We start from the raw sequence: 26089 nt of genomic DNA, 5'->3' as shown, positions 1-26089 counted from the left end.
TATGCATTTCTTATTGTTTGTGTTCAGGATTTTGCATTATGCTCACTTATACAGTCATAGCTCTCAACACATCTAGCAATTAGTAAGGCATCTAGATATGTAGCATCAATCTTGGAGTATTTAACATACCTTTCTTGTAATGTGCATTATTGTGTATTGTCAATATCATTGCTAACTTAGTTTCAAAATAGGCAAATTTGTCTAACACAACAATTCTATTTTGCCTCATAGTAATGCATAAAATACTTGAAAATTTTAAATTTGTCTCACATAAAAGGAATATATTTTTTGAAGACATTCCAAATAATGCATAAAACACATGAAAGAAAGGGATATCATGAGAAAGTATGTAACCTAGAAACTTTGCATGTCCTTATATGAAGTGTCCTTACTTGACAATTTGATTGATTTATGACTAAGTAGCTCTTCCAAAATTTGTGCCTTCCTATTCCAACAATGCATTATGTGTTATGTTTTTTGCAACTTCATAACAATCGACAACCTTTATCTATTGAGCTCTGATGCTACCTTTCAAATGTTTGGATTCAAGAGACAATAAATGTCCATATATGACAATGAATTTACACTCTCAAAACTAAACCCAAATATGAAATCCATTGAAGCTTGTTTGATCAAGGAGATTGAGAAAAGCAGCCATTTAGCCTCTTAGAATGTTAGTTTGAGATTCTTAAAAGAAGATATACCAACTTTTAATGCTTGATATGCATTGTTGAAGCTTTCTTTAATTGAGCCAACTTGAGCCTGCATGACAAGAAAAAAGTTTTCAACCTCACGTTGTACAAGAACATGATGTGACACATTAGTTTCCAACTATTGACTAAATCTACAACTTTTCTTAAGAGGAATAAACTAGTATATTGATTCGAAGCCTAGGGGAGAAATATTGCAAGTGCGAATGTTACTAGGGATTTGGGAACTCTAAGAGATAAGCAATGCTGAATCATCAAGGCAAAAATTAAGGCACAATTGATAGTTCTTGACCTTCTTAACCCTTTTTGATCTCTCTCTCTCTCTCTCTCTCTCTCTCTCTCTCTCTCTCTCTCTCTCTCTCTCTCTCTCTCTCTCTCTCTCTCTCTCTCTCTCCCCACGCCCTCGAAAATACACATGGACACCTACCAATTGTACATACAAGTACACCCACACACGCATGCGATTGCTCTTCAAAGAACATGGATCATTAACCATTTTAAGTATTGAAAGCTAAGGCCAAGGACACATTGAGTACCTTTGCATGTATGGAGTAGCATATATTGTCATGGGAGGATGAGAGATGGGCATTGAGCACCTCGAGGCTATTGTTGAGCAAGGCGGTGAATATGGTGGACAAGAGAGAGGGGAACCTGGGCATGGATATCATGAACATGCCAGTACACCCACTCACATTCATAATCACTTGGCCTATGGTGCCATTCAACATCAAGTTTTGTATGGAGTCTCTCATCTCAAAGCATGGGGTGTGGTGGTCCATGTCATCTAGAGGTAGGGCATCGCAAGGATCCTTTGGGTTCTTGTTCATATGTGGTGGGTTCTTGTTAATGATGACCATATTGTGGCCTTCCATAGCCATAAAGCTTGCGCTACTTTGCTCTCCACCACCAGCATTGATATTGATGGGCTTGTGGCCTGCTAGTTTCTGCCTTTGCAGCGAATTCTTTGTTGCTTGCAAAGCATGGATCCTTGTTATGGCAGCCTCCACAACAGCAGCCTTGTCCGCCTTCATACCATCAAACAACACCCAACTTTTACCAAAAGAAAAAAGAAAGAAAGAAAGAGAGAAATCCAAAATTCGTTTTGTCAAATAATCAGCAATTACAAGATTAAAAAGTAAAAGCCGAGGGCTGGCCGCTGGATTCGTCAATTGTGACTCGCCATCATCAAAGCAAGAGAAGTTATCATAATCCCCAAATCTGATCCTACTGTTGATTCCTATGTTCGAGTATTCTCACAACAATCTTCTCTCATACTGTATGTGAATGGATAAATATGCAGCATGTTGATTAGACTGCAGGCCCACAGAATGGATTTCCTTAACATAGACTGGCTGAATTATGTAGAAGGTTGTAGTCCAAGTTTAGAACAAATGCAGTCTCTGGTGGAATTCAAATAGAGAGGTGGCATCTTTTCTTCGACAAGCAAAGCAGAGGGATGGACGCAGATTGTGATATGGCAGCAACTGACACAGGACGAATTTCCTTAGAAGAGTAAAGTAAAGAGCTTAATACGTGCAGTGTGTGATGGGTATTTTCAATGACACAACGGTCCGATACACTTACCTTAGGCAATCCGAGCAGAGTTTGAAGGCTGGTATATAGACTCCTCATCTTCTTTCTCCTCTCTCTCTCAGTGAAGATATGAGTATGATCTGAATCACCATCTTGCTCTGCAGTGTCATGTGTATGGCTATTGCATGGTGAATTCGTGAAGGTGAACAGCCTTTTCTTCTTTTTGGGACTACTCGAGGGGGAATTGACCATATTGAGTTGATCTCGGTCTATACCAGCCATTGATCTTTTGCAAGGAATGGAAGAGGAGTCGACTTTACACAGCCCTTTGCGCAGGACCTGAGAGGATTTGGTATCTCTAACCTGACTGTCTTTCTTCCCCGGAGATACTGAAAGGGCTTTGTTGATGGAGTTTGTGGACTCTTGTGAGGGGCTGTTTGTGGAAAAGGATTCTGGTGAGGCTCCTGGTTTTTTCAGCCTCTTCTCCAAATCATTGAGAGGTATGCATGACGGGGAGGGCATGGTTGAAGCTGCATTGCTGTTCACATTCCTATCATTGCTGCCAGAGATCAAAACACATTTGTTTTCATCCTTTGAGAGACTGCAAGCATTGGTTTGATCCATCAAAACTTTACTGTCTTCTGTGCCACTAACAAATTTGATCTCACTGATCTCTACATTAGTTGTCTTAGATCCTCCTTCACCAACATGTCGATCCCCGTGAGCATCAGTACCAGGATTGATGTTAAGGTGGTGATGATGAGGATGATGATCGACACCAACAGTGTTGGTGGGTGCTTCTAGGAATTCCCAATCCATGACTTCAAACATGGTACTCTGGTCGAGGGGGTCAGGACCATCATGCTCAAATGATGTGCTCTCCATGTTCATGTGGATAGGGTATGATGTGCAGGATTCAACATGAATTCGAGTTCATGATATCAGCAGCTCAAGGAAGGCATAATTGTGAGGAAGAGCTGAGAAGGGGCTGTGGAATGACCTGTCAATGGGTTTAAGTACCCTCTTTCACTGAGAGAGAATCACAAGGCTTTATAAAAGGCCTGCATGTGTGTGCATTGTGATGAGATTTAGCTTTGGCTTTTGTCAGATTATACTACATGTGATATATTTACATTGGTCTACTGACAGAACAAAGAGGCAAACATGCTGCTACTGTGCCTATAGAGCTGATTGTTGGCCCTGGTCTCCCTGAGCAGCTGGAAGAGGCGGTTGGCTGCCTGTATCTTCTGGCCCTATCCAGTTCTACTTGTTGCTTATAGTGCAATTGTGGCGTCAGTTTCTTTTGCTTTCCGGTAATCGTGTGAATCTAGCGTCCTTAAGAAGCCTTTATTAGTAGGAAAACGCATTCATGCTAGAATGTAACAAGGAACATTGGGGTGTCCCAGAACACCCTGATAAAATTTCACGCACCCAAAACACTCAAATGTCTGGATTTCTTCAATTCTGAACCCGGGGGGGCCACGACGGCTGTTAGGAGAGAGACTTATAAGCCCTTGCTGTCACGTATCCATTTTTCTATGTATTATTCCGAGGTATTCGTTTTAACGTATGTACCAAATGATTGGACCAGAAAACCGTTGCGTTGCGGAAAAGCGCTCATGATTATCCTCAAGGCTCAGGCTACGCTACGCCACGCCGTTATGGATTATAAAACAAAAGATACCGGACCTCATTTCTCAATTAAAATACAGGATGGAGATAACTAGGAGGCTCGTCGCCTCCCTCCACTCACCTCAATCTCTGCAAGACCCAGCTGCCAGTTAAAGTTCATTCAACTGGAAGATTTGGCAACACAGGCACCTGAATTTTGGCAGCAAAAGAAGGGGCGGATACCATATGAAATGGTACAAAGTGGACTTCTTTTTCTAAGAGCTCGATATAGTATTTTAATGGTTGCTGTAAAAGCAACTTTCTTTTCCATGTACTTTACTTTCAGTTTTGGGTCTTTTTCTCCTCGGAAGGTTATGCCCCAAAACGCATGCACTCTCTCTCTCTCTCTCTCTCATATGACCGAGTACATCAATACAAGAGTATCAAAATCTTGCTCAATTCCAAGCTTTCACTCTCTTAAGGTTTGGTCCTAAATAAAAAGCAATGCTTCTATATGGACCATCTAGAAGCAGTCCTTGCACGCACTATGATGCTTCATGGTAGCATGGAATGGAGCAACTCTTCCCTTTCTCCCATTCTTAATACCATTTTTACACATATTTTACATACAAAACGGTGCCATAGAAAGGGTCATTTACAAATTGAATAGAATAGGGGTATATTTTATTTCTGAGAAATTCATAGATGGTATTTTTAAATATGCCTTGAACGCACATAATATCCAAACGGGTCTACATATAATGAACCTCCCAAGCTCTCTCCCTCCATGTGGCAAGTAGGCATCGGCATTCTATTGTTCCCATCTTAGTCAAGTTTCCTTCGTCACTCATTAGAATGGCATACTAGCTCCTCATGTGTCATGTCACTCCTTACCTGCCTCACCTCCTCCATTGCCACCTTTGTCTCTCCACCCTCCCTGCATATCCAACCCCACATGATCTCCTTCTTTATTGCTTGAGAGAGAGAGAGAGAGAGAGAGAGAGAGAGAGAGGAGGTGTCATCCTCCTCATCTATGAGAGAGAGAAGCCATATCCACAACTATGTGTCCAACCACATCACATATTTTCCTAAAAAGTAATCACCATATAATAAAGAGATAGGTGATATCTATACTCTTGTCATTGGATTCCGGAACACTGAGCAATAGAGGACATATGTCCATGGTGTCTCTATCACTATCGGCCTTCAAGTGTCCTCATCATGGCCATCATCTCTATGCCCATATGACCAAAAGTCATTACACACGCTATCGAAGATGTACATGCCCATTTGTCCAACCCCTATGCAACAAAATACATGAGCATAAACATTGTGAGTATGCATAATTTCCCAAAGCATCGCAAGGAGTTCAACGTTAAGATTTTGGCATAACATTAATCCTAGTCTAAAGCTCATGCTCGATATCGTACATGTATAACTATGCAAATTCTTGGTCTTGCAACATGGTAGTAGGTATCCGGCACAAGAGAATCAATACAATGATAATGTTGGGGGCAAAGGCCCTTGTGCCTAGCTCCCCGTATATCACTACACTAATAGTACCCGAACCTGCATATTGTAGGCGGCAGTGGTGGTGAGCACCCATCCCTATCATTTCATTCTTTATTCTTTCAATGATATTTGAATAAAGGGAAGGCTGGTCACATATTGTGACTGTTGGAGTTCCCACATCTTGAGTCTCTCTCTCCTGCTCTCTTGCTCCATCCGCCATAGCTCATACCTCTCTTGCTTCTGCTTGCTCATGCTTACACGTGGGCTTCTCCCTTCAACTGGTATCAAAGCCTTCTTTTCCATAAATTCAAGCTCAATATGGCATTGCTTGAGCTCTCATTCGAGTTACCTACAATAGGAAAGGCTTTGGCATTGTTTACCACTCCTCTCGGCATTGATCATCATTAACATTGAGCATTGGTTTTGAGTCATTGAGCTTTAACTATTAACTATGCAAATAGGGTATAGCATGTTGTCATAAAACAAGGACAGCCATATCTTCAATGTTTGGAGCTCATATACGCTTCTCGAGATGCCTATATACGTATATTTTATTGCTAGATACTTGGAGGAGCATATGTCATTGGTTTAAGATGCTATTTGATTGATTTGAGCACCCTTTTAACTCATTTTTCTCATAGATATCACTACTATCATAACAAGGCTAAATGTTATTTGTCTAGGAAATGTCATGCTCTTGGCTTATTATTGAGGGTTGAAATGATTTGATTTTTGGTTGATTTTTGTTGTTTTTGTGGACTAAATGGTTGATTTTTTATGGATTTTATATGATGTTTAGTTATTTTGGAAGTGTTTAGGAGTATTTTGGATGAGATTGATTAGGTTTTGAAAGCTCATGATGGTTTATAATGGAGATATGATATTCTGACATGTTTTGTTGATGTCTTGATAGTGTTTGATTTGCCTGTTTGAGTCTGTTGACCTTCTGTTTTGCTATGTTTTTCTTTTGTACAAGGGGTTAAAATAAGGATTAATAAAGTTTGAAATTGTTTGGAAGATTATTGGTTGATTCTTGATGGTCTTGAGTAATTTAAGTGAACTCAAGGCTTTCTGATGACCTTCTATATGGTTATGTAAACCCTTTGTTGAGAGCCTGTAGAGCCTTTTTCTCTATTTTGAATGCCTTTGTAAGTGTGATGATGATGGATGAATGTGTAGCTTGAGGAAGTTTTTCAATCTTGGGAAGAGATAAATGTAATTTTAAATTAGCTCGAAGAAGTGAAAGAAGTAGATGCTGAAGACTTGAAGTAAAGACTAAAGTGATAGTGACACTGATGAGCTACAAAGAGACACTATAGTGGCTTTGGTAACCTTTCATATTAGACATACCTGTTGGGAGGGGTATCCACGAATAAAGAGGGTTTATGGATGATTATATTGATTATCTCATTGTACTATTGAGAGAGAGAATGTATGAGAGAGAGAGAGAGAGAGAGTGTGTGTGTGTGTGTGTGTGTGATAGTCAATTCTATGAAAAACAATATATCTATGAGTGAGAGATTGTGAGAGAAAGCTATGGAACTTTTGAAGAAGAATACTATGTGATGATTTCCATTCAAAGTGGTATATTCTCTTGTATCTTTGTGGTTTCTTGATGAATTCTTCTTTTCCTTGTTGTGGACATACCAAATATGGAAAAGATGATTGTTGATAATACAATATAGATTTTCTTGAAGTAGAATCCCCGTTTTCTTGGTGTTTCTCTTGGGGCTCCATGTTTTTGGTGCGCATCCGGTGAAAATTGCCATCAACAAGCATCAGAAGGGGCCAAAAATGAAGGAAATGGCATTGCCAAGAGGAGAAGAATTCAATGGATCCTTGCAAAGTTCCTTCTACCACTGAAGAATTGGAGATTCTCATTGCCAAAGCCACTTTCTACAAGAAGTTCACCCCACAATGGTAGAAACATATTACCATCATGATACAGGCTCTATGTGGTGGACTATTTCCTCTCCCTATTGAAGCAACAAAGACATGCACCTTGGTGGCACATTGTTTGGGAACAAACTAGGAACAAAATGAAGTGCAAAAACAGAGAGAATGACCATCTATGGAAAATTTAACATTCATTGAGAAGTTTTCAAACATCATTAAGTGGGAGATTGTGGAGAAGCTTTAGGAGTCGTGGTCAGTGGAGGTTCACGAGGACAAGAAAAAAAAGAGTTGGAATTTGTTCATGGAAGCTCAACAACAAGAAACATGGGACACATGGTGCATTGACAATCTCCTATTTTTCCAATTAGCAACCCACTGGAAATTGGTAGATAGAGCATTTTTCACAATGTACACTATTGAAAAGTTGGCATTACTATGATGATGGTACCACAATGATGCTCAAAAGAATGAGTTTTGATATCTTCAGAACCGAATATCTTCCCCTCTCTGCAACGGATTGAAAGTTGAATTCAGAGATGTTGAAAAGAAAAAATTAGAAGAAATGTTGGCCAAAGAGTCCTCCAAAGACTAAAGCCCCCTCTGATTCTATTTTGTGGAGTACAAACCAACTGGGTGGAGCTAGCTCCCTAATGAATGACACAATCAAGAGGCAAGCACTAGAATGAGTCAAGAGGTACATAAGAAGAGAGAAGGCAAAAATCAAAGCTGAGAGCTAGATAGCAACACAAGCCTCTTTTGATGCCCTAGCGGCACTCTTAATAGAAGTCCCTATGGCGACTTAAGGTCCCCTTCCTAGTCAGATCCATCCTAGAAATATTGATGGAAAGGCTAGTGAACGTAGTCTCATTGTCCATTTTTAAGGGAGAGTACAATGAAGACCCTAATCTTCGTGTAGCAGAGTTTATGGTAACGTGTATGGCTAACAATACCAGAACCCCCGAGTATTGGTTGGTAATATTCCCCACCATTTTCAAAGGCGCAGCGTTTTAGTGGTATGAGAGGCAAGTAGTAGGAACTTTTGGCACATGAGAGGACTTGAAGTTGGCATTTCTCACTAAATTCAAGCGTGAAGGTTTTGAAGAGCGAATAAGATAGAAGTTCATGAACATAATTCCTTCCTTTGGTGAACGAGTATAAGCATATGTCTCTAGAATGGAAACCATACTGAAGAGATGTACCAACCATCATTTAGATAAAGGCATCCAGAAGTGAGTTTTTCTTAGAGGTCTACAACCAAAAGTTTGTAAGTTTTTGGAATTGAGAAGACCAATCAACGTGCAAGCTGTAATGGAAGGTGAAAGACTGTATGATGAAGTTGAAGCAAGGCTATCAATGACCTCAAGAAGAGGAGTCTTACCTCCTCTCATGCTTGGAATGACATACCCACCCAATGCACTCCTAGGGATAGTTCCCTACCCTTACCCTCAAATGCAAACAATGCTGCAATACAGTGCACCGAATCCACAATGGCCTTCGCAGACGACAGTACCTCAAATGATGGTTCAACCACAATAACAATGGCCTCAAATAGTTCCCCTAATGGCGACTCAACAACAACAGTGGGATCCTACCAATTGGAACTAGCAACCCTCAATCTCAATAGGAGCTTTGAATTAGAACCAGAATAGAGGACCCTCTAGATCAACCCAACCATTTTATGCAGTGATTACAGAGGCTTCCCAAAACCCTACTACAAGTACTCCAGGAGGTGAAAACCTGAAGGACTATCTATCCAATTCAGTTGCAAGCATAAAGAAGAAGCTTATGGATGTGATTATAGAACATCTACAGATGTTGAAGGTAAATACCGCCAACATATCCACTCCTACAGGAGGTGGAAAAGATGTGATGCGGTCTAATACATGGTGTGGAAAGTGTCATCAAGCAAGACATTTAGCCACTGAATGTACTCGAAAACCAACCATTCTTGGAGTCTTCTATTCATACTGTTTGAGGAAGAACCATACATATGATATTTTCTCTTTGAAGGAGATGCACAAAAGAAGAAAGAAAGATAAAGAAGCAAGATTTAACTTGTTTGAGTCTAAAATGACAACGCAAGACATTGGACCAAAGCCTAGGGAGTTCGGTCCTAATTTTGGCCCAAGGAGGTTTCCCTCTCAAAGTTACAAAGGACAACAGTCTAGCAGTGCCTAGATATCAAAGGTTGAGTATTACAAATATGGAAAAAAGTGGTATATCTCGCCAAACTGTCCAAACCCTAGAAAGGTCCATGGACTGCAAGCCCTTATGTAGTCAATGCAAAGGAGAAGGCCACACTACAAAAGAGTGTCTTAGTCTAGCTTCTGTAAAAGCTACTTTTTCGAGACTCAACAGAGGACCCAAGTACCTGCTTTCAATTTGGTGGAATTGGAGGTTGCTGCAACAATGTGTGCTAAGAAAGGATAACCTGCAGTTCCAACAGAGAACATCCCCTCTGTTAAATCGATGAAGTTTAACCTTCCCAAGGAGAAATAGAATAGTGCAGCACAAAACAATGTAGTATAGAGCCCTCCAATAGCACAGAGAGCTATAGAGACAGTTGCAGAGATAGGACCAGAAGTCGAAGAGATGGCGGATGCTGAAGTATCTCCTGAAGGAGAAGAGGTATAGATGTTGCCACTTCTGGAAGAAAAAGGGAGGATAAAAGTGGGTGTTACCCCATTCCCTAGTCAATTGGAGAAGCTTGCAAATCCTATCAAAGAATATGACTTTGTCAAAGACCTAGGCACCTTTAAACCTAACCTAACATTCCAATAATTGCTGATGTTGTCTCCTAGCTGTCGAAAGAAATTCAAAAGCATATTGACGAGAAGAAGGGGCCTAAGGATTGCTCTCTCAATAGCAACCAAGTCCAACAAAGCCGCAGGGTCTATGAAAGAAGTGGATGTGGCTAATGCCTTCTTAAATCATGGTACCCCAGATATTGGCATGTGGATTGAAGGATATTTTATTGCAGATGTATTGATTGATGGAGGCTCATCATTTAGTGAACATCATGACATATGTGACAATGAAGGATCTAGGCTTGCAAGGAATGTAGCCTATGTAGTGGTTTATTAGATTAGCATACCAAAGAAAAATTAAGCCTTTGGGCATTCTCCCATATGTGAAAGAAACCCTCGCATGAAGAGATTATTGGTTGATCTATCTAGTGGTAAAACCAAATTCCTATAGGACCTCATACCCTTCTCTATTCGTTATTGGGAATACCATGGCTTTTTTAAAAGCAAGAGCATGGATGGATTGGTTCAAAGGAGCCCTAACCCTAGGCAGAGGACCCAATAAACTAGTGTTGAAGTTGTATGGATCACAAAAAGGCAATGGATCCACTTCCATTGAAGTCGTCACACACTCCTTTAATGATGTAACAAATGGCACATCAGGGGATGAAGAGGCCATTAAACAAATCTTTCCCAAGAAAACAGAGGCACAATCCTTGACAGTGGGCATTGTAAGCCAACTGTCCAAAGAAGCCAAGTCTTTGTCAATGGGTGAATACCTCTTGCCTGAACCTGAATTGACTTTTGAAGTCACTTCTAACAGCGAGATAGAAGCATAGATGTATTGTTCTCCTATTACATAGCCGTAGTAGAAATAGAGACAGAGATAGAAGCTGGGTCAAATATAGAGAGAAGCAAACATATAAGCAGAAGTAGAGGACATAACAAAGAGTCTTTTATGCTCTTATAGAGCCCCCATAAAGGTAGAAACAAAATCTGAAGAGGACAATGATGACAATGAAGAAGAAGATTATGAAAGCGAGCTAGAAGAGTCTATTTTACTCACAAAAGGTACAAATGCGGAAGAAGTTCTAGAAGCCTCAGAAGCAGAAGATCCCATGACGTTCGACATAATGACTCTCATTCCCTTTGGACTGGCTTATGAGTCACATCATGTGCAAAACATTCATAAGAAATGGATTAAGAAGCATAAGCCTTCCTTCAGTAGTGGTTCTTGTCGTCCGAAGCTACCCTTTTCAAGAGAAGATGATTAAGATGCACATTTCCAACAACCAACAGTTCGGTAGCTCAAACAAAACTCAAAAGATTCGTGTTATGTGACGTTCTTGGATGCATCCTCCAAAGATAAGTCTTCGATTCAAGATGTAACTAATCCCCAAACCAAACTCGAAACAACAATGATACCCTTCCAGTATCCCAAGAAGTAAGAAGAACCCTCATTGAAAGAGGGCGTCGGTTCTAGTGAATCATCAGAAGATGAAATTACTCCCTTGAAGGAGTCAGGATCTATACCCAGAAGTTGTCTGTAGAACATTCATTCACGAAGTGGGAGGAGAAAAGCAATTAATGTTTATGGATGTTGATGGTACGGAACGTCACCTGAAGGTGGGTATCAATCTTCTAGAAGACAAACTATCGGTCGCCTGCATGAAGGAGAACTTGGATGTGTTTGCATGGTTGTACAAAGATCTGAAGGAGATTGATCCTATGGTGTGCCAACATCACATCGACCTAGAGCCTGATGCAAAGCCTGTAGGCACATGTATCCAAATTACTCTACCCTAGTGAAGGCCAAATTATTGAAGCTCCTTGAAGTTGAGTTTATCTATCCAGTAGCCAATAGTGAATGTGTTTTGCCCATCATGGTAGTATCCAAGAAGAATTCAAAGTTGTGAATATGTGTGGACTTTCGGAAGGTGAACTTCAAGACAAAAAAGGATTATTTCCTTATTCCTTTCACGAACCAACTGTTGGACACAGTTGGCAGGCCATGAGCTTTATTCCCTCTTGGATGGATTCAGTGGATATAATCAAGTCTAGATCACAGAAGAAGATCAACCCAAAATGACCTTCACAACAGAATGGGGGATGTCATGTTATGTTGGGGAGGGGGAGGGGGGCACGTCGCATCGCATCGCATCGCGTCGTGTCGTGTCGTGTCATGAGGGGGGGGGGGAGGGAGGGGCAGATGTCATGTTATGTTGGGGAGGGGGGCATGTTGCGTCGCGTCGTGTCATGGGGGGGAATGTCATGTCATGTTGGGGAGGGGGACACGTCGCGTCGTGTCGTGCCGTGTCATGGGGGGAGGGGGGGATGTCATGTTATGTTGGGGAGGGGAGCGGGCATGTCGCGTCGTGTCATGGGGGGGGGATGTCATGTTATGTTCGGTTGGGGGAGGGGGGCGCGTCACGTCGTGTCATGTCATTGGGGGGGCGCGTCACGACATGGTGTGGTAGAGCAGTGCTTTCACAGATATCAAGAGTATGGGATCTCTATCAACCTTGACAAGTGCATCTTCAGAGTCTCTTCAGGAGTTCTTCTATTGTCTCTGCAAAAGGGATAGCAACAAACCCTTCCAAGATCGAGAAGATCACTGCCTTAACAACACCAACCAATCTCAAACAGTCAAGGGGATTCCTTGGCCATGTAGGCTATTACAAAAGATTCATTGCACACTTTGCGACAAAGGAGGCCCCCTTGCATAAGCTCCTTAGAAAAGATGTAGAGTTTACATGGACCACTGATTGTGACGAGGCATTCAACACCTTGAAGCAGTGTCCAATTGAAGCACCCATCCTACATCCTCCTGATTGGACAAAGGAGTTCCATGTGCACACTGATGTATCAGTTGAAGGCCTAGGTGCAGTATTATGCCAAAAGGGTCCCTCAAAGTTAAATCAATCTATCTATTATTCTAGTCGAAAAGTAACCAATAGAGAATGAAACTATACAATGACAGAGCTAGAGTGCCTAGCAATGGTGTTTACCTTAGAGAAGTCTCAACAATACTTACTATCGACACACTTCAAATTCTACATGGATCATGAGGCCCTGTCCTCCCTGATGAAGAATGATGAGATGGCTCCTTCTATTTCGGGAGTTTGTCGATGTTACCAAACTCGATTGCTCCCATGTCTTGGATGATTATCTGTCGCGAATCCCTCAGAGTGATGAGAAAGAGCAGGAAGATCCAGACCTCCTTGATGCTTCCCTTTTTCTTGTCAAAACTATTACCCCATGGTACGTAGACATAACCAACTTCTTGGCAACCCAATAGTATCCCCTTGGTATCTCTAGCCGTGAGAAGAAGAAGCTTCTGTTGGAATCATCCCCCTACACCTTGTTAGGTAGTGCTATGTACAAGAAAGGCAAGGATGAAGTTCTGTGAAGATGTGTTGTAGGAAAAGAGTTTAGAATCATGTTGAAAGCATGCACAATGAGCCTTATGGCGAACACTTTGCAGGAGAAGCAACAGGCAGAAAGGATTTACTCGCAAGATATTGGTGGACCGACCCTCTATAAGGATGCGTATGACTACTACAAACATTGTGATGCTTGTCAACGATTGGGGAAGCCTACCAAATCTAGCACCATGCCAATGCCTAAAGCAGTTCGCGAAATGGAGAATTGACTTTGTGGGCCCTATTGATCCACCAACCAAAAGGAAACATAACATATACATCTTGGTCTGTACGGACTACGTGACAAAGTGGTGTGAAGCCAAAGCTCTAAAGCGGAATGATGGCAACAACATGGCCCTATTCCTGTATGAGAACATCGTCACCCATTTTGGCAGCCCCCTAGATCTCATAAGTGCTAGAGGTATGTACTTTCTCAATAAGATTATGGAAGAATTGACAGAGTTGTACAAGATATGCCATTGTAAGTCCACGCCCTATTATCCCAAAACCAACGGCCAAAGTCAAAGTTACCAATCCATCCTCTGCTCGATTTTGACACGAACGATAGCTGCACATCATCGTGATTGGGACGACTGAATTATAGAGACAATTTGGGCATACAGAACCTCCCATAAGGCTACCATATGAAAAACCCCTTTCCAGTTGGTGTATGGTACAGAAGCCGTCTTCCCTATTAAACTCGATCTACCCTCTTTACGCATGGCTATCAAAGAACGCTTGGGTCCCTATAATGCTGTCTCTTGCACCTAGAATGTCTAGATGAGACTCACAGGATGGCCTTACAATGCATGGAAGCCACATAAGCTTATAGAAAGGTCTATCATGACAACTTCATCAAGTAGAAGGAGTTCAAGGAATGTGACTTATACCTAGCCTATGATTCCCGATTTGGCAAGTTTCCAGGCAAGCTTCAACAATGATGGATGGACCCCTATAAGGTACTTGCCATCAACCCTAATGGCTCTGTCCAAGTCCAGACAATCAATGCTTCTAATGATCCCTTCCTATTAATGGATATCGCCTCAAGATGTATGACCCTCCTTAGGGATCTTGACAATCACCACCAAGATAGCTCCTTCATTCTTTGCATATCGGTCGGTAAGGCTTTACCTATTGTTCCTGTTAGCCTTCTTGTTGATCCTCATGAGGTGACCTCGTTCTGTTAACCCGTTACAACCACCTTCCACCCCAATGTGGCTTCCTTTCCATCTGATCCAGGAGAGGTGGCACGGATAAGGGAAAAAAAGCCCAAAAAAAATCAAATTGTTATGGGAGAAAAGGAAGAAATTCCCTATCATAACAGGCCTCGTTCCAAGAAAAGGTGGCAACACCTTGCAATCTAGGATAGTTGAATCACTAGCACGACTCTTCCAAAAGAAGTTTCAAAGCTACCTCCCTTGGTGTGCTAAATCCTGCAACCCCGTCAGTGCTTCTGACTCTTACAACATATGTTATTTCCAATGTGTAATCCAAGTACCGAACGTGTTGGCTACCTCCCTAGGTACGCCTCTTCATCAATCGATCTAAGTTAGCATCATTAACTCGACAAAGCTGATCTCCATCGACAAACCTCAAGTGATAAGAGTTATCATCCTAACCGGATGGGGATGTGAGTAGGGGTTGCCCTCTATATTCATTAACAGAGTGAGAGACAAAGGGTGGGGTGAGTGACTAGTCCTTACCCTTTATCTCCAACAAAAAGGTGAGATGTGTGAATGGATCATTGCACACACGGGATGGATCTCTCAATGCACAAAGCACACTTTGTTTCTATGTATGACACTATAAGGCTCCTTGGCCTTCCTTCTTGCACTATATGCTAGCACAGGGCAAGATGCACTATTGCACCATCAACTGCGCACAAGGCATACAACCTTTGCACAAGTGGTAGTAAGGATTCAATCAATGGGATGTAAGGAATTCGATTGCCCTCCTCTAATCATCAATAGATCATGAGACAGAGGGGAGGTTGAGCGTGATTAATTTTCCCTTCATCAAAAACTGAGAGGTGAGGATTGAGGGATGTTCCGACACTTGAGACAGGTACGTTCTCATTTCCCTATGCACCCACAAGACAGGCCTCCTCCACCATCATGATACACCTCATTTTGTTTGATGCATTGCACAACAAGGCTCCATAGCCTTCCTTCTTGCACCTATGCTAAATGGATTGGGACACATTGATGCACCATCAACTGTGCACATTGACATACTCCCTCTGACCCATGCCTTTTGCCAATCTCTAAACTGGATGTGAGATATAGGTTTCCATCATTATTTTTTGTGTGATGTGAGTCATGGCAAGCGAGTGATCAACCATTCCGACATGAGTGACGGTGGAGATCGAGAGATGTATACCTCGCCACCAATAACTTAATCAATACTTCATCAACAATCTTACCTCCCTGGGTGCTGCTGCGTGGTCCTTACCATGCTAGACGAGTGTGATGTGGTGAGTTGTGGTACCTCTTGTCGATGACTACGATCCTTCATGTGATAGTGATAGTTCACCTCAACCATTTGCAAATTGTGCCAAGTTTCTCTAGCCCTACCCCATTTGATTGCAAGAGTCAATCATTTTTTAAGTGTGGAGACGTACGCGTATGGGTTATGATCACGTGTTCAGCCCCTATGGCGTAGTCAATCCGATCTATTAAGGTCTTAAGTGTGGGGACACATTCCTATGCATCCTCTTTGCATCTTGGGGTTGTTTCTTGTCTGTGTGGCTTTATCCTTTGTTTCATCGTGTTTCAATGTAAACACACCCTCAGTTTACCAAACCTACAATCTGACCTCACAAACCTGTTTATCCCTTTGAACTGGCTAGTTTTTCATTTTATAGCCATCAGTTCCGAGTCACGAATCATGAGTTATTACTTTTTGAAATAGTTTTTGCCCATTTCACATGTTTCCATGAAAACGTGCATTTTTTACTTCGAAACAGTGATCTAATACTACAACCTTAACCTACACCTTCCCTTTGACATTTTTCCTTTTTACTACCCATCATTTTGATGTATGGTTTGTCCATTCAATTTTCTCTATTCATGGGAATTTCCGTGTGTGTTTTTTGTCGTTTTTCCATGTGCACCTGCCTTAACCACCTCTGAATTCAATTGTGATTAAACAACCTTGTCTGGCTTACTCTCTTGCATAATTTTTCTTTTTCTTCATCCTGTTCTGGTCCATGGATTTTATTTTATTAATTTTTTTGTACATTTTTGTGCTTCTTTTTTCTTTTTTTTCCATGTGAACACCCCTTAATGCCCTCAGAACTATGGTCTAACCTCCCAACCCTATTCCATAGGTTTCCTTGACTTTTTTCTTTTTATTGCACTTCGTTCTCATGCACGGATTTTATCGTATTAATTTTTTACTCCATTTTTATTTGTGTTTTTGCTATTTTTTCCATACAAATGCACCCTATCACCCCGAAACAGTATTCTAACTTACTCATCCTGTCTGTCACTTTCTTGCATATATTTTTTGTTTTCATTCTTCTTGGTTTCAACTTTTGGATTTTTCTGTATTCATTTTTATTCCTATTATTGGGTGGGTTTTGTCAGTTTTTCCCATGTGAACGAGTCTTATCCCTATCGAAACCACATTTTGATGTGGCATGCTAATCTGTCACATCATCCTAGCTATTTTTCCTTTTTCCCGCCCTTCGTTTTGGCTTACATATTTACCGATATTAATTTCTGTGTGTGTTTTCAAGTCCGCTTTTCATCTTTTTCCCATGTAAATACCCTTAATTGTCACCAGACATCTCATTTCATTTTTCCACCTTCTTCCTCTTGTCCTCTGACCTATTTTTCCTTTTTGCCGTATATCCATTCAGTGCTCGCTTTAATTGTTATTATTTTTTCCGTAATTTATGTTTTCAAGTTGGCATGTTTTCGCTCGAACACTCGCGTTTTGCGATTTTTAGTATGTGGCTGTATCCGTGCTGATGTCCTTTTCCCACCGGCACACTTTGATTGCCGTGTTGCCTCCACCATTGCAAATTTTTTTACCCCCGCGCTTGTGTTTGTACAGGCGACCTGGGGGGGAAAGTCTTTTTCATTTTTTTCTCACACACACACCAACATCAAATACTCCCCACCCTATGAAAACAAATAACAACAAAAACAATGCCAATATTACAAACCCACAACAAAAACAAAAACAATTGAAAAAAAAACCCACAACACAAAAAACCACAACCCAACCCCCAACCCCCCTATTCGCCTCCCCTCCTACATGGGCACCCCCCCCCCCCCCCCCCCCCCCCCCCCACTACCCCCTTCTCCTACATGGGTACCCCCTCCTCCTACGTGGGCACACCCCCCCTAATACCTCCCCCCTTCCCATGAACCCCCCATTCCTATCCCCTCCTTCCCCCCTCTCCCCCTCGCTCATGTGCCCTCCTCCCCTCTCCCTCCCCTCCTCTCCTCCGTCTCAACGAGTGGCTGCACCTGGCTGTTCCCTCCGCTTGTTCGTACTGTGGCAACACCCCTTGACATGGCCGCCACCACCTTCGCCCACAGCTGGCCACACACCTGCTGGCCGCTCTCTACACCATCCTCCAGTGAGACCAGGATCTCTCCGCCGCCTGCACGTCGCCCTTTTCCACCTTCTCTTCCTCCTCTTCTCTCCTCCACTCCCCCTCGTGGCCCCCCACCCTGACCCCCTAGCCGCCCATCCCACCCCCCACCCACACCCTAGTCCCCCCCCCCCCCCCCCACCCAGAGTCACACGCCTGCCCCACTAACTGCCCACCCCACCCCCAATGGCCCCTTGTCGATCCTATAGCCCGCAGCCAACAACCCACCCACTAAGGTACCCCTTATATATATGTATATATATATAAACACAATACACGCACACACCACAAGCCCCCACCACCCCAACCTTTTTTTTACTATATTTTCATTTACAAAAAAACCAAAAAATAAACATAAATAAATTAATAAATAACTAAATTCTCACGCCACAACCACACCACATTTCCCCTTATCCCCACCTTTTGTTTTTTGCCCCCATCGTGTATCCTTTCTTCTTCTGCACGTGACCATCCATTTTTCCGTGTCCTTCACATGTATCCTTCCCTTTAAGGTTTTGTTCGTGTGCAGGTTCATGCTTGTGGTTGTTCATGCACGAGGACACATGTGTAGTTTTTTTTCTGTGGGGTGGCACATTCACTCTTGTTCACATTTAGCTAACTCACAACCTAGTTTCATGTACATTTTCCTAAATTTTTAAATCTTTCAAAATTGAAAAACACTAAAAAAACACATTAAACATTATAAAACCCCATAAAAATTCCAAATAAATATGAAAAAAATCTTAAGAATTTTTTGAAATAATTTTACATTTTCTAAAGTTTTTTAGAATTTTTCAGAACTCGAAATGCCACAAAAAAAGTATTAAAATTTCACCTTTAATTTTGTGAAATTTTACCCAAAAATACTTGAAAACTTTTTTAAAAATCAAGAAAAATTCTCAAAATTTTTAGAAAATCATACTAACTTTTCTTTCTATTTTTGGATTATTCAAATATGTTAAAATTATCAAAGTTAATTGGGAACCATTAATTGAATATTAAACCCTTATTAAATGTATATATTCTTGAAAATTTCCTTTTCAACCTCAAAAAATGGCAAGGAAAAATTCTAAAAAATCTATTGGACTTTTTTATTAGCTTTTAACCTTCATTGCTGAATGAAAAAAATAGAAAAAATATTAATCACATATCCATATCAAAATTCATTAAGAAGACAGACAAAAAATCATAAAAAATACTAAATTGACAAACCAATCAAAACAAACATAGTACAAACAAATTCAACACATTTCATGGACATAATTGAATGAAACATGATAGAAAAACATATCACAATTTATTGAAAATTATTTGCCATGGTGTTTGGTTTGTTTTACTAAATTTGCAAAATTTTTCAGCTCGTTGGATTTTCTTATTGGATTTCATTGTGGTTGCATCATCTCAATTATTTACTGATAGTGCATTCAAACTGTACTTGCATACACAACCTCCTCTAGGTACTCCGTTCATTTTCTAATTTCCTTTTGACACAAACATCATAAATAATTATTAAAAACAAACCGGTTGATCACATTTTCCACGTGCATCTCTATGATCTCTAATCCTGTTTGGAAGCAATTATGCCAATTCCTTCAGGACAGGTTTATGCTTGCCAAAACACCTTCTAACTACCTTTCGAAGGAGTTATTTACAGCTTCCCGAATGGTGTTAAAAGGAATTACTATTGATTGAGTTCCTATCTCTTGTCAAAGATGGATCAACATTTTGTCAGAGCCACAAGGGGTAATGTGACTAATGTTACATTTGGTTCCTATCTTTCTGTTTTCTTGGCATATGTTGCCCTTCCAAAGAAAGTTCCTACATTACCAATTGATCCTCTAGAGGTTCCTCTTCCTCCTACTACTGAAAGTACTAATGTTGTTATTGAGGATCTTGATCCCCTCTCGCTTGTGGTAATTCAGAGGAAGTGACTTAAACAAGTGGCTGAATCAGCCCCAACTCCTCCTCTTGTCTCCATTCCTATTCACTCTAGCAATTAGTTGCCAGCTTTCCTCACAATGTCGAATATTTTCCAAGCACATCAAGATAGTACTCTGGAGATTCCATTCCCTCTATACAACACTTGGTGATAGGAGATGCAATTCCTTTCTTATGCAAAGATATCCAGAGTTCTATTGAACTCTCGGTGACTGCCTATATCCAGCAACTCTATTCTTCTTGTTATGAAGAAGTTCAATAGACCAAAGAAGAATTGAATAAAGTGAATGATGAGTTGGCTTCTGCTCAAGAAAGGTTTTTTGATCTTTATACCCAGATGAAGCAGCAAACTATGACTATTTATGCTCAAAAAGGGGAGATTTCTAGTTTACAAACCCAGTTGGCTGACACTAAATTCCAAGTGGTTACTGTGGCTGAGGAGACAGATAGATTGCCATAAGAGTCTCAAGAGCTTAAAGCTTTGATAGCTGCACAGACAAAAGAGCTTAAATCAGCTACTACCACCCTAGAACAAAAGAGCAATATTCAAATTCAACAACTTAAGGAACAATTCGTTTAGTCCCATTCTACTTTGCAGAGTCCTATTGTACAGGCAGTTCCTTCCTTATCCCATGTGGATTTTGCGATCCTTCAAAGGAATGCTACCTTATGCCCCCTTATTCCAAGCCAAGGTGGAAAGACTTCACTCCAAAATGAATTTATTGTGGTATTCAGTTTCAAGAGTTTATTCCTCCATACCACTCTTTCTTTGTTCATTATTAGCAACACAAGCTGGCCTTCTATATCAAGCTTCCAACGATGGATTTGCATCTTCCAAAGGATGTTGGAGTGGAGCTTGGTCTGCTGATTTATTGAACTGAAGTGGTTAGAATGGTTTTTGAAGACTCTGTGACTACAGACACTATGCTGATGTCTTATATATACTTGTGAGATGATTTATTAATCCCAGATGATGAAGATCTAGCTTGGTATATAGGGGATGTGGTATTACACGCTACATTATATGCTAGATATTTGGAGTTGCAGATTGATCAAATGTTCCAAGCCTATTCCTCTAAAGTGGTTGATTGCCTTGAAACCTCTTGGCATATACAATGATTGACTCTGTGATCCTGAATCAATGACAAAACAAAGCCTCTGTTCATGTGCAAACCACTAACCAACTGAGGGTGGATCTCTAGCCTACCTTTCAAAACAACCTCCTTTCAATTCATCTTTCTTTGATGCTTACCATCGTTGATCTATCTTAGGTCCATCAGTTCCTAGCTTATCTTATTATCAACAGATGGCCCATAAATATGATGCTTATCTTTCCCTTTATAAATCTAGCTCACCAATTATTTATCTCTCCTTTTTCAACCTCAAGGTGCTCCTCAAATTCCTATTTTCACTCAGTGTTCTTTTATTGAGGATCAAGTATTTTTCCCTCATGCATCTTGTCCTTCCCCATCTATCAATATTCCTTCCATTTTTCTAGCCTATTTACATCAACAAAATAAGGAGACCCCTATCACTTACTCACTATTGTTACAAAAGACAACCCCCAAGTCCTCACAACAATGAGTACCGAACCGTCATTCCCATGGTTATAGTACCATGAGTTATTGTTGAGCCAACTTGATGCCAGGAGGCATATTCCACGATGGATTCCGTGAGGTTTTGCGGTGGATTCCGTAAAAATTTATTGCCGGGGCTCATACACAAGGTGGATTCCTTGTGCGAAAAGTCGATAGGGATGGCTGTCCTTTTCGGGTGTCTTGTTAATTTAATGTGCAAGTGGGTGATTTTGCAAAATACATATTTAAATTAATAGACGTTTATGATTTTAGAGTGTACATAGTAATAAATTAAGGTTAGGATTGAGTTCTAATCAATTTATTTATTTTGTAGCTGAAGACTACTAGGTATTTACTTTTGTCAATTAATTTTATTATTTTCTGACAATTGTGAATGCTTCAGTTGATGTGTAGAGCAAGCAGTGGTGGCGGTGGGAAGCACTGGAGGATAGCGTGTATTCAAATTATTATCATTTTTGATGGGCGTGCATCTTAGGCATGGCGCCAATATTTTGATGCACTTATCAAAGCGTTTGATATTTATTTATTATTTTTGTACGCGCATGGGGACACGATTTAAATATTTGTATTGGACATTGTCTTTGGGTACCGCCCGACTCCGTGGGTGCCCAATAGCTTTAATTCTTTAGTGGGACAAAAGCAAACACAAAAGCTAAAGTGTGCTAATTGTAAATTGGGCTATTTTTTGAGCTTGGAGATGAATAATATATCAAATACATGCTTTGTGGAGCACTCACATAAGGCATGGGAGGAAATTGTACCCAATTAGTCTCTTGCTTCATGTCGTGCAAGCTTTCTTCCTTATTCTTTGTGCAAAAGTAGAGTTCTTTTGTTATTGGGGACCTTCCGGCGCTCACAACGCACACATATAGTGTCCGATCTGTGCACTAGTGGTATCAGAGCGAAGCTGAGATCGAGAGCTTCCAATCGCTTACCATCTCACGTGAAGGCGGAGCTCCTAGAATGATCGAGCTCCACACTCAGTCTCCTGGCAAGCGGTCGATACCAACGTGATCCTGGCAATGAAGAACCCCCTACTACACACTCAGATCGCGAAGGACCGACTTCTGCAAGCGGAGGACCACGCGGGAAGCTTCTACAACAACTCGTTTTTTCTCTACTCTCAGATAAGAAATTTCCATTAAAGTTTGGATTAGAAGCTTTAAGCTTTAGAATAAGCTTTTAAAATGCTTAAACCCCCCAAATTTTTTCATCGACGGCAGCAGTATGTATTGCACGTCACCGAAACGGTCCATGGCATTCTCTTGACCCCACGAAACCACGAAATTTTTAAAAAGTTAAAGCTTTAGAAATTCAAAGCTTTTAAAGCTTCAAGGTTTAATTCCAACTCTTACCATAGCGACAGTTCCTATCCGGTTAAACACGAATCTATCTTCAACCCTCTGGAAGCCCCTATTCACACATGTGGATTGACAGAACTAGATTCTAGCGAACAGTTTGCAACAAACAATATACATGCAAGATTATTTTTGGGAAGACGACCGTGATATCAAATTCTGCATCCGCAAAGGAGAAATACTACAAAAAAAAAGCCAATTAAAAAAAAGAAATAATCCTTGTGAACTCGACTTTAAGCTACGCTCATCCAGCTAAAGAGATTTCGAGTCTGAGGTCTTTTGGAATTTTGCAAGATGTCTGATCAAACCGTGGAAGATTTTATGGCTGAAGGTGACCTACCTGAACCAACGATGGAGCAAAAACTGGATTTGATTATGATGTAGCTTCAAGAGGAACGAAGAGCATGTCAAACCTTGCAAGCTCAATTGGTCAATCTGCAACGATCTACTGCCGACCAAGATGGACTGCAACCTAAAGATCTTATGTGACGTACGATCGATGCAACACTTGAAACGCAACCTATTCAGAAACAAATAAAGATAAGTAAAAGAAACTTCAAATTTCGTACTTTTAATGGTTCACGCGATGGAAAGACTGTACTTGCTTTTATCAGTCAATTTGATGATTATTTTCATGAAGAAGAGTATGCTGAGAAAGACAAAATTAAGTGTGTCACTAACCATCTAGTTGACCGAGCATCCCTATGGTGGACTATTGTCCGCAAAAGCATTGATTGTCCCACTACTTGGGAGACTTTTCAAAAGAATTTTTTGCAGAATTTCCTTCCACCCCAATTCCACGAAAAAGCAATCAAACAATGGGATCTTCTGCAACAAAGGGATCGTGAGCCTATTTCACAAAATACCGAGTGTTTTTGGAATGCTTTATTGCAACTACGAATGATTGAAGATGTACCTAAGGCAACCCATAAACGCAAGTTTATGTGTGGCTTACTCGGACATTTTTATGCGGAGGTTAATAAAATTCGAGGATGAGAGAAGCCACCACAAAAATTTCAAACTAACGGTAACTTTGGTTCAAAACAATTCAATTCAAATTTTCGAAGATTCAATCAAAGTCGTTTCCTTCCATCTTCATTCCGTAAATCTTGGACACGACCACCTGCTTTGCCATCAAACACAAATTCAAACCCTAAGCCATCTCTCCAATCAAATCCCAACATTCCTAAACTTCCTGCTATTACCAATAATGTATCCAAAGTCAAACCCATAGTTTGTTACAAATGTCATCAACGTGGACATCTAGCAGCCAATTGTCAATTCAAAAAGCCAACTGTTCATATCAATTATTTGGGAGCGGCAGAAGATGAAGAACATGAAGAGATGCCGAATTTCACAAAAGATGATGACGACATTGGTACTACTTTAGATACTTTACCAGGTATGCCAAATCCCCATTCTTTATTAACAATGAAATGTCTTGTGCATGGTAAAGAACAAACTGTTTTACATGATGATGGGAGCACACACAACTTTATTTCTACAAAATTCGTCAAAGAATTGAATTTACATACTGTTTTTACACATTATCGCATCAAGGCTGCATTCTTAGGCACTAGATGCAATGGAACACAAGAGGCGCATAATTTAGAAATTAAAATTGGTGATTATACTGAACGAAGAAATTTCTTAGTTGTGTATTTGTAGTCTAGTGACATTATCTTAGGAATGCCTTGGCGACATTAGTACAATCCTGATATAGATTAATCCACGCATTCAATGAAAAATCATTCTAAAGGGAAACAAATCACATTGCATGGTATGCACACTTTCAATAAATTTTCATTGCTTAGTCATACAAAAGCTAAACGTGCATTATGGAAAAGTAGCAAATTTTATTTAATATAGGTGAATGAAATCAAAGCTAAAGAAAATCACATGCATCCTATGCACACACAATTTCTTTCCCAATTTCAAGATTGTTTTGCTGTTGATTTACCACCTAGATTACCACCTGTGCGTCCAGAAGATCACAAGATAGACCTAATTCCTGGATCACAACCACCATGTAAAGCACCATATAGACATAACCAAATTGAACAGAAAGAAATTCAAGCCCAAATTGAAGATTTGTTAACCCGATGACTTATTAGACCTAGTAGTTCTCCATTTGGTGCACTTGTCGTATTAGTGAACAAGAAAAAGAATACCTATCGCATATGCATTGATTATCGTACCCTAAATAAAATTACCGTTGAGAATAGATATTCGATTCCTAGGGTAGATGATCTTATGGACAAGCTACAAGGATCTGCCATATTCAGCAAGATAGATCTTAAGGTTGATGATCTTATGGACAAGCTACAAGGATCTGCCATATTCAGCAAGATAGATCTTAAATCTGAATACCATCAAGTAATATTGGACACATTTGATATATTCAAAACTGTATTTAGAAGCAATTTTGAATTGGCTGATACCCAAAAATGTGCATGAATTACGTTCTTTATTAGGTCTTGCTAGCTTTTACAGAAAATTTGTGAGAAATTTCTCATTACTTGCATTACCTTTGACAAAACTATTAAAGAAAGGCATTGTGTATCATTGGTCTGAAAATCAACAAAAGTCCTTTGATTTACTGAAACATGCTTTAACTCATGCTCCTATATTGCAATTACCTAACTTCAATAGACCATTTTTCTTAGTAGTTACTGATGCTAGTGGATCTCGAATAGAAGCAGTCCTTATGCAAGATTCTCATCCCGTAGCCTACTCTAGTTGCAAACTTAAACCCTCTGAGCTTTGTTGGGGGTAAAGGCGCCTCCGCCGTGCCGCCTCGTGTATTACTACACGGACAGTACCCACCACTGTACACTGCAGGTGGCGGGCGCCCGTCACATCACTTTATTCTTTATTCTTTTAGTGACAGTTTGAATAAAGGAAGGCCCGGTCACACATTGTGACTGTTGGAGTTCCCATTTCTTGTCTCTCTCTTTCTTGCTCTTGCTCTCTCGCCATAGCTCGTGTGCAAGCTTCGATCCTTCTTACCTTTCAACTGGTATCAGAGCTTGGCATTCTCTTGCTCGAGCTTGACTTGGTGCTTCCCGACCTTGGCATCGACTCACTTCACCCATTGGGTCTCCATCCCGGCAGCCATAGCCGACCTCTCGAGCTCCCGACTCTCCCCGGCTTCCCGAGCT

At 40.7% G+C, this 26089-nt stretch overlaps 1 protein-coding gene across 1 annotated transcript; it reads right to left on the bottom strand.

Annotated features, from left to right (window-relative positions):
• Positions 1–628: 628 nt before the first annotated feature.
• Positions 629–3629, bottom strand: LOC148025330 (uncharacterized). The gene is made up of 3 exons (XM_087692080.1): positions 2295–3629; positions 1247–1735; positions 629–762 (listed from the first exon to the last, which is right to left on the bottom strand). Exons 1-3 carry the CDS (start codon positions 3132–3134, stop codon positions 667–669), a joined length of 1425 nt encoding a protein of 474 aa, XP_087548206.1. The 5' UTR covers positions 3135–3629; the 3' UTR covers positions 629–666.
• Positions 3630–26089: the final 22460 nt, after the last annotated feature.

This window comes from Lygodium microphyllum, chromosome 14 (genome assembly GCF_053477565.2).
Source record: "Lygodium microphyllum isolate KBCC chromosome 14, Lygodium_microphyllum_v1.1.10, whole genome shotgun sequence".
NCBI classification, from domain to species: domain Eukaryota; kingdom Viridiplantae; phylum Streptophyta; class Polypodiopsida; order Schizaeales; family Lygodiaceae; genus Lygodium; species Lygodium microphyllum.
This window is presented reverse-complemented; position numbering and strand designations above follow the sequence as displayed.